The sequence below is a fragment of the Austrofundulus limnaeus genome, unplaced genomic scaffold (genome assembly GCF_001266775.1).
Source record: "Austrofundulus limnaeus strain Quisiro unplaced genomic scaffold, Austrofundulus_limnaeus-1.0 Scaffold301, whole genome shotgun sequence".
NCBI lineage: Eukaryota > Metazoa > Chordata > Actinopteri > Cyprinodontiformes > Rivulidae > Austrofundulus > Austrofundulus limnaeus.
Window position 1 is genome coordinate 648333 of NW_013952703.1, and position 10578 is coordinate 658910.

General features: G+C 40.6%; 1 protein-coding gene across 4 annotated transcripts in view; it reads right to left on the reverse strand.

Annotated features, from left to right (window-relative positions):
• Positions 1 to 10578, reverse strand: part of phf2 (PHD finger protein 2) — a 63224-nt gene that overhangs the window by 31334 nt on the left and 21312 nt on the right. For all 4 annotated transcript variants that reach the window (XM_014021695.1, XM_014021696.1, XM_014021697.1 and 1 more), the window contains exons 5-9: positions 7886 to 8027; positions 7614 to 7800; positions 7353 to 7515; positions 3647 to 3734; positions 2887 to 2993 (exon numbers count right to left, since the gene is read on the reverse strand). In XM_014021695.1, the coding sequence (XP_013877149.1) occupies positions 2887 to 2993; positions 3647 to 3734; positions 7353 to 7515; positions 7614 to 7800; positions 7886 to 8027 (687 nt within the window). The remainder of the gene's footprint in view (positions 1 to 2886; positions 2994 to 3646; positions 3735 to 7352; positions 7516 to 7613; positions 7801 to 7885; positions 8028 to 10578) is intronic.

Consider the following 10578-nt stretch of genomic DNA (forward strand, 5'->3'; position numbering starts at 1 on the left):
AAATTACCATTTTGGTTGAATCTCAAACTTTTGGTTGACTTTCTAAGTTTTTGATTGACTTTCTAAGTTTTTGATTGACTTTCTAAGTTTTTGGTTGACTTTCTAAGTTTTTGATTGACTTTCTAAGTTTTTGGTTGACTTTCTAAGTTTTTGGTTGACTTTCTAAGTTTTTGGTTGAACTCAAAAAAGTTTTGAACTCAAATGTCACAAACGGGGGTAGTGGCGCAGGGAGTAGAGAAGCCAGGCTTGTGATCGGAAGATAGCTGGTTCAACTCCAGGTTGGTCTCCATGTTGCACATGTGTGATAGGTTAAATGTAGAGACTTAAAGGAGACCCATTGTGCAAAATTCACTTTTTAAAAGTTTTTTTTACTCAACTTTGGGTGTGTACTTCTTATGAAAACAGTCCTAGGACCAAAAACATGCACCCAAAGGCATATTTACTGTAAGTAATTGTATTTTAATGTATATTAATGACAAGTTTTATACATTTTGTGATGTCACAAGCCGTACGACAACCCACCAGAAACTGCGTTGGTAAATGGTAAATGGACTGTACTTATATAGTGCCTTTCTATCCATCAGGGACACTCAAAGCGCTTTACAATAACAGACATTCACCCATGCACACACACATTCACACACTGATGATGGCAAACTACAATTGTAGCCACAGCTGCCCTGGGGCRCACTGACAGAGGCGAGGCTGCCATACACAGGTGCCACCGGACCCTCTGACCACCATCAGTAGGCAAGGTGGGTAAGGTGTCTTGCCCAAGGACACAACGACTGAGTCGACTGGATGGGAATCGAACCGGYRACCTTCCGGTTCCAGGTCAACTCCCCTAACCACTCTACCACAGCCGCCCCTGCGTTCAGCCTCTTACCTAGCAACCCCCAGGTGAAGCTGCTCCTCCGTATAAAAAGCCGTCACGGTGTTGTTGTGTAAAGTGCAGCTCATTTCACAACAAGCCTCCAATAGGGCAATGGGTAGAGTGTTGGACCAGAGAGTGGGAGACCAGGGATTGAGACTGACTTAGACACAAAGAACTTAAAATTTTTATTTTCGTTTGTTATGAACATGTTTTCTCATGTACTTCTATTGTTTAGCTTATTAAAGCCTTGTTAAAACCTATTTGCCAAAGTTGAGTAAAAAAAACCTTTAAAAAGTGAATTTTGCATAATAGGTCTCTTTTAGCCTAGGTAGCCGGTTCAACTCCAGGATGGTCTCCATGTTGCACGTGTGTTCACATGTGTGGTAGGTTAAATGTAGAGACTTAAAAGCATAATAGCATAATAGGTCTCTTTTAAGGAATGAGCACAGCATCCGTAATTTCAAAATAAGACGCCATAATTTTGTCAAAATCCCAGCTATATTAATAAATATATGGATATATTCCTACTCAAATGCTGTCAGAATGTATCGTTCTGTTTGGGAAGCAGATGGAAATATGTAGCATGCAGCATATGTGCACACACACGATACATGTGGATTTTATTTTGAAATCAGAAGTTTCAAAAAGACAACAGCGATACAGTTTTCAACCATAGAAATCAAAAGCTTTTATATCAATGTTTTCAGCTGTGTTTGGAGTTTATCTTTCACAGAATTAATTATTTTTTTGCTGTGACTTCCACATTTATCACTGGATTTATTGACTGATCTCCTTCCTGCACACACTCCCTCCTCTGTGTGTCGCACCGCAGCAGAGCAGAGTGGAGCGGAGGCTGTATAAATTGGGTTGTAAATGAAGAGCTGTGAACTGCACAGCGGAGTCGCATGTAGTGTAAATCCGGGGTGAGGGTCGGTACTGAAGCATCATTTGACCCGTTTCCTGAACAGGTTTTTAGTAGTGAGGTGGCTGAACTTATTTTTATATTATTATAAATCTAAAAGCTGCCACAAAAAATATTATCAACTATTTAAATTTAGCCTAATCATTGAAAACATGGATAAAATAAAAAATATGAAACATATAAAATACATATAAAACATACTGACTWTTTTAAAATCTGAATTTTTGGAGACAAAAATGGCAGTATACAGTATGTATAGACTTGCATACAGTATTGCAGTATATCATGATCATATCGTGATATATATATATATATATATATATAGTATTGTATTGTGACCCCTGTGTCATGATATGTAGGATATCACCAAATTCTTGCCAACACACAGCCCTATAACTCAGTCAGCTTTACACTTACTGAGCTCACTCTTAGTGTGGATGTAGCAACACAGGTAGTGTTGAGCATCACTCTCAGCTACTGTTTGCTGAGGCGGCCATTTTGAACTGGGCTAACTTCAGGAGTTAATCAGTTGTAGACGTACATCCAATAATTACCTTCATTACATTGTCTAATGCTTCATGAGATATTTTGCTAACAGTGGATTATAAGAAGCCTGAGACTATCTGAAGAGCTTAAGCCCCTCTGGTGAAAAATAATCATTAATGCAAACAAGGCAGCCTGAAACAGAGTCAGAAAGTTTAAAGCACTCAGAATAAAATGTAACGGTTAAATGTGGCATGCAGCAAACACAACAACAATCCAGCTTCACATCCCAGAAAAATGAGTGGAAACATAAACAGCGGGGCCAGGCCAGCTGAGGGGAGTTTAAACATCAGCTTGTAATGGACCAAGTGATTCTGAGCGAGCTGAAGCTTTGAAGCTAATCATCTGTGAACTCTGTGATTCACTGATTTAATGACTGAAATAATATTCAAGCATCCAGCTCCTCATCTGCACAGCAGACACACAGCCACGGCTGCCTTTCCTACCATTCATACTTCACTTTGGGAAAAATGGAAAGTTAAACAGAATAAAGGTTTATGAGTGAAAATGAATTCCATAAACAGATCAAAGTAATTTACACACTCACTTCTGAATCGCTCAAGAAAGTGCCGTCCCACATACCAGCAGGCTGTCTCAAAGTTGGGGAAGGGGGTCAGGGTCTTGACCTTTAGCCGCTTTTCAATTTCATATGCTCTGAGAAGAAACAATATATTTCAGCTAAATATCATCCTGCGTTCCCAACAGGTCCTACAAAGACTCTACAAAGACTTGCAAAGACTTGGCAAAGACTCTACAAAGACTCTGCAAAGACTCTGCAAAGACTCTGCAAAGACTCTGCAAAGACTCTGCAAAGACTGCAAGGACTCTACAAAGACTCTACAAAGACTCTGCAAAGACTCTACAAAGACTCTGCAAAGACTCTACAAAGACTCTGCAAAGACTGCAAGGACTCTACAAAGACTCTGCAAAACTCTACAAAGACTTGCAAAGACTCTACAAAGACTCTGCAAAGACTCTGCAAAGACTCTGCAAAGATTCTGCAAAGATTCTGCAAAGATTCTGCAAAGACTCTGCAAAGACTCTGCAAAGACTCTACAAAGACTCTACAAAGACTCTACAAATACTCTACAAAGACTCTGCAAAGACTCTGCAAAGACTCTGCAAAGACTCTACAAAGACTCTACAAAGACTCTGCAAAGACTCGGCAAAGACTCAGCAAAGACTCTGCAAAGACTCGCAGACAGGAATTCAGTGGGATTTAAAGTTCAAAACAAGTTCTAGCTGAAAACCTGGCTGGAGACAACACCCCCAACCTTCAGGACTCTATGAATTTGATGAGATCAAACCTCATCTGCATCTCCACACTCAGGTTGTGAACGAAGTGTCCAGAAAACGCCAGGCAGTCCACTGGAGTCAAAACTGCATTGATCCAACCTGAGACCCAAAACACAAAGACAGGAGTAATTGGCACCATTAGTTATAATGTGTGGGTGTATGTGTATGTGTGTGTGGGCACATTTTTAAGGTCAGGTAGTTTTAGGGTCAGGTAGGTTTACCTGTGAGATTAGTTTAAGGGTAAATGATCAGGGTTAGGATATAAAGTCTAAAAAAATGAATGGAAATCAATCCATGGTCCCCACGGGGATATACAGACACATCAGTGTGTGTGAATGCCTATTTGCTACATCATGGGGACCATTTTCCAGAAAACAGCCTTGTGGGACCCAATGATCCTTGTGGGGACAAAAGCCTGGTCCCCACAGGTATGGATGCTGAGTTTGGATGAGGCGTTAGGTTTAAGGTAAAGGGTCCGGGTCATCTGGAAAATGAATGGAAGTCAATGCAAAGTCCCCATAAGGATAGAAGGACAAACATGTGTGTGTATGTGAAGAGAATGAAACTATGGTAGAACTACACACAGGACGAGTCAAGCTGAAGCTATCCAGGACAGGCACCCCAAGAGTCTGGCTGCTGCAGCTCCTCCAGAGCTGCTTTCTAAATACAATTCAGTGATGTAAGGTTGGGTTCTCTCTGTTATTAATCCGTGCGCAGAGATTCTAAATCCGGCCCAGTTTAGTTATTCTGCCAGCAGACGTTATCTTGGTTAAATTGTTTGGGTTCAGAAACAGTAAAAAGTTGGACAAATCCTCATTTCCAGATTCATGAACTTGTAAACAAGACATCAAACCTGTGAAACTGCAAACATTACAGACCAGAAAACAGAACTCCAGAGTTCTACGATCTGATCAGTCTCTAACTGAATAATAAAAGAGAAGTAAAAATATAAATGTCTGATTTATAAACATAATAATATGATATATGATTTAGGGGAAAATACAGGCAGTTATTTTGATTTTATTAAATATTACAGCCTGATTTTGGTAGACGTTTCTTTAAACCTTTTATTCTTTATCCCAACTAAACTACCAGCTGCAGATCTGTGTGTACAGTTTATTAAACTAAGCTGAATAAACTTGAAGAAATTTTTTGGGGTTGTTTACAACTGATTTATAAAGACACTACACATTGTATAGTCTTTTTTTAGGTGAACAGTAATCTATTTCTATAATGTGGTTATCTCTGAGTTAATTGATGATTTTATGTGCAGACTGGGTTGTGGGCCTCTTGATCAGGGTTCCACAGACTCAGGAGGCTTTTAGTCAGATACATGTCTGATTTAAAAACAACACATAAGAACCGTGATCAAACATTAGTGTGAGGGATGATGTTTGACATCTTGACTCCATATAGGAGTAGCCTGCCTCTTTAACATATGTCATGAGGTGGAGTCAGGATGTGAAAAAAGCTGTTACTTGATGTGTGTTTCCTGGTTTTTACTCACTGCTTAGCTGATGCCTGTCGGAGACAGATTAAAACAAAAGCTAATCAGTCCACAGCTGTGTCTGAATGGTTTGTATGGCTCACTCCAACATTCACGTCATTATTAACTGGTATTAGATCTGAACAGGTAAAGGGTAACGAACATCGTTTATATTTTAACAAACTCTTATGATCTCAGACCTCAGTACTGTTTTACTGTTATATGTCTTATTGCTACCTATCGTCTTGTTTGGTTTTATATTTTGTGCTGCACCATGGGCCAAGGAGGAACGCAATCTCATCTCACTATGTATTCTGTATATAGGTGAAATGACAATAAAACCCCTTGAATCTTGAATCTTTATTTCTACCGTGTCCTCTGGGAACATTTCTCTGACTAATTCAGGAATGATTAACTGTAGCTACTGTATCTTCAACCGTGTTATTTAAACACACTATTCTTCTTGAAAGGCTGAATAAATATGGTATTAGAGGACCAGCACTACAGTGGGTATCTAGCTATCTGAAAAACAACAAACAGTTTGTACAAATAGCTGATGTAAGATCTGAACTCTGTAAAATCACATGTGGAGTTCCTCAGGGTTCTGTACTCGGACCAAAGTTATTTATTTTATACGTGAATGATTTTGTAAATGTATCAGGACTGTTTAAATGTGTTTTATTTGCAGATGATACACGTTTTGTTTGGGTAAAGCTATAGAATGGTTGTTGGAAATGATGCAGACAGAATTTGTAAAAATAAAAACCTGGTTCAAACTTAATAAATGATCATTAAATTTGGATAAAACTAAGATCTGTAGAGTCAGTGAGGTGAAGTTTCTGGTGTCATCATTGATGAAAAACTGACATGAAGAGCTCATACAGATCATTTTAGAACAAAAATAGCTCAGTCTATTGCAGTAATGTATAAAGTAAATGAGTTATTTAATGATAAATCTCTGTATATGTTTTATAATTCAATAATTGTCCCACACTTGATCCACTGTATTTAGGTCTGGGGGAAAGCATGTGAAACAATTACTAATCCTATTTTTATTTTACAAATATGGAATAATCTGGAAAGTGATTATGAAAAGGCTGATTCAATGAATTTGTTTAAAAGAATGATAAAAGCTAGATGGATAAAGAAATATGTATAATGTGTGTTCATAAGAGCTGTTGTTTGAGAAAGAGTTAAAGTTTTAGTTTGGTTACTTGAACATTATTATTGCTTGAAATGATTTTTTGGAAAATAGCAGCGGATATTATAAGGTTTTCTCTCTTTCTGCTGCCTCTAATTTCACTTGTCATTTGTATTTTTCCTTGTAAACAGAATTAGTTTTGTTTTTAAATGAAATTAATTTAAAAAATACATTTAGTTTGAAGTTCAGTGCAGCCTGAAGGACAGAGTTCTGTTGTACTGTGAGCTCAGGTGTGTAGTCTTCACTGCACACAGGAAACAAAATATAACAACTTGTGTTTAAAATGAGAAGTTTGACCAAATCTTTCCTATAAAAAGAGAAAATTAAAACAATTTGTTCCAATGCTGCCCCTCCATAAAGTCATCCCAACAGATGAAACTAATGCAGTGACATTGCTGGAGGCTGTGTTTGTGTTCTCAGTGTGTTAGTCCAACATTTTAGACAACATTGAACTGTTTTATGTCTAAATGACAAAATTTACTTGAAGTACTGGTTATAACATCTACTTTATTTTAATATTGTTGAAAATTTGAGAAATGTTTTTGTTTGTTGTTGAAACCTTTTTGCAATATATATAAAACTTTCTTTTGTACTTCTGTTATGTTCATTTGCACTACAGCTAAAATCTGGGTTTGATTATGATTACAGTTTTCTGCTAAATAAATGCTCTAAAAATTACATTTTCTTTGCTTTTTATTATCATTTTCTACCACGATTTATACCGTTACTGTGAAGAGATTCAATTTATACCCTGATATGAATCTGAGGTCATACTGCCCAGCCCTATGTTTCAATAAACTAAGATCAGAGAGTTCCTTTTCTGAAAGAGTTCCCCTTTGATGTCACTTCCTGTTTCACACTGGCTGAGCCATGTTCAGAAGAAAATCTGCCAGCTCTGTGACAAAACAGGTCAAACTGTGTGTACTGTGCCATGTTTGTGAAATATAAAGAGGTTTTCTTTGACTTTTAGCGTTTCAAAGAGACGCAGGTCTGAACACTGAAGCAAACTGAGCCCGAGTGCTGCTCTGACCTGATGGGACGAACAGGGTCTGGCCTTGCTTCAGAGTGCATTTGTAACACTTGTCCACCTGGTCAGCAAAAAACATCTCACTGTGATTGGACGAGGACCTCCAGCGCTCATACAGGGACAGGTTGGCTGAGGTGGGCTTGATGAGAAAGAAGATTTTTTCTCCCTGAAACAAGGGATAATCGGGACACGACTCAGGTCCTCTGAGAGAAAAACATAGAGTCAAACGAGTCAAGTTGTGATGGTGGTGGGACTGACACTGACCTTCAGGACGTGGTACCAGACGGACGCCCCCCCACACTCGATGTGGAAGTCTGTGTAGCTGTCTTTGACGCAGATAAGACAGTACTTGGTGACTTTGGGTTTTCCCAGCAGGGCGTCATCAGGCCAGTAGTTCTCCACCCAGGACAACCGCCGCACAATCTGAGGACTTTCCACTATAGAGCTCATCCTGCTCCACACAGACAGCAAACACACGCCGAGTCAGCAAACTGAGCACGAGCATGACCCCCCGAGGGTCCCACAGAGACCCGTACCTTGTGTCTGAGAACTCCAGGTTGATGACGTTCAACACCTTCTTCCTGTTTGTGCTGTAGTAATAATCAACAAACTCCTTCAGCTTCATCTGGCTGTCCGTCTGTTTGGTGACGTCCACCACGTCCACGCTGTCATCAGGACCTGAGACATCACCAGTGAGAGACATGAGAGACATGAGAGACACAAGAGACACGAGGGACACGAGGGACATGAGAGACAGGAGGGACAGGAGGGACATGAGACATGAGGGACATGAGAGACACAAAAGACACAAGAGACAAGGGAGACACGAGAGACATGAGGGACATAAGACACGAGAAACATAAGGGACATGAGAGACGCAAGAGACATGAGAGACATAAGACACGAGAGACAAGAGGGACATGTGAAACATGAGAGACATGAGGACATGAGAGACATGAGAGACATGAGACGTGAGAGACATGAGAGATGTGAGGGACATGAGAGACATGAGGAACATGAGAGACATGAGAGACATGAGAGACATGAGAGACATGAGACATGAGGGACGTGAGGGACATGAGAGACATGAGGGACAGAAGAGACATGAGAGACACGAGAGACATGAGGGACATGAGACATGAGAAACATAAGGGACATGAGAGACGCAAGAGACATGAGAGACATGAGACACGAGAGACATGAGAAACATGAGACATGAGAGACATGAGACGTGAGAGACATGAGACGTGAGGGACATGAGAGACATGAGAGACATGAGGAACATGAGAGACATAAGAGACGTGAGACATGAGGGACGTGAGGGACATGAGAGACATGAGGGACAGGAGAGACAAGAGAGACAAGAGAGACATGAGACACACAAGAGACATGAGATATAGAGACACGAGAGACATGAGTTATGAGAGACATGAGATACGAGACATGAGGGACACGAGAGACATAAAAGACACAAGAGACATGAGACATGAGGGATATGAGAGACATGAGAGACATGAGAGACATGAGGGACATGAGAGACATAAGAGACGTGAGACATGAGGGACGTGAGGGACATGAGACATGAGGGACAGGAGAAACATGAGAGACATGAGAGACATGAGACACACAAGAGACATGAGACATAAGAGAGACACGAGAGACATGAGTCATGAGAGACATGAGACACATGAGACACGAGACATGAGGGATACGAGAGACACAAAAGACACAAGAGACATGAGAGACATGAGGGATATGAGAGACACAATAGACATGAGACACAATACATGAGACATGAGACACACGCGAGACATGAGGGACATGAGACACACAAAAGACATGAAACATATGAGAGATACGAGAGACACGAAAGACATGAGACACGAGAGACATGAGTGACATGAAACACATGAGGGACATGAAACACAAGAGGGACATGAGAGACACGAGACACATGAGAAACACGAGAGACATGAAGACACGAGGGATGAGAGACATGAGGAACATGAGACACATGAGACATATGACATGAGGGACATGAGACACATGAGAGACATCAGGGATGTGAGAGACATTAGAGGCATGAGACACATGAGGGACATGAGACACATGAGAGACATCAGGGATGTGAGAGACATTAGAGACATGAGACACATGAGGGACATGAGAGACATGAAATACATGAGAGACATGAGGGATGTGAGAGACATGAGACACATGAGAGACGTGAGATATGAGAGACACGAGACACACGAGACATGAGAGACATGAGACGTGAGAGACATGAGAGACACGAGACGTGAGAGACATGAGAGACACGAGACGTGAGAGACATGAGAGACATGAGAGACACGAGACGTGAGAGACATGAGACATGAGAGACATGAGAGACACGAGACGTGAGAGACATGAGAGACATCAGAGATGTGAGAGACATTAGAGACATGAGACACATGAGGGACATGAGAGACATGAAATACATGAGAGACATGAGGGACGTGAGAGACATGAGACACATGAGAGACGTGAGATATGAGAGATACGAGACATGAGAGACACGAGAGACACGAGACGTGAGAGACGAGACATGAGAGACACGAGAGTGAGAGACATGAGAGACACGAGACGTGAGAGACATGAGAGACATCAGAGATGTGAGAGACATTAGAGACATGAGACACATGAGGGACATGAGAGACATGAAATACATGAGAGACATGAGGGACGTGAGAGACATGAGACACATGAGAGACGTGAGATATGAGAGATACGAGACATGAGAGACACGAGAGACACGAGACGTGAGAGACGAGACATGAGAGACACGAGAGTGAGAGACATGAGAGACACGAGACATCAGTCACACAAGAGACATGAGACACATGAGAGCCAGCATGAAGTGATGGAGTCAGAGCTTTCAGATCTTCTTTCATTCAGTTAATATGTGATGGAAATGTCTCTCAGACACCATCACACCTAAACTCTCTTGAGAAATAGAAAACAGAAAAAGCTGTTTGGGGCAAAACAAAGCAGCTTTTTCTGTTTTCTATTTCTTTTAACGTCTGTTAACCTAAGATCTGTCAGATGAACCTGGACATGTTTGGAATCAATAGAAACCTAAGAATCTTGTCTAAAAGATCATGTATTTTTACATTCACCAAACACAGTTCAAACATCAAGCAGTTGAATCAGAAAGTAAACAAACTGTACAAAATGTCATCACTGCAAA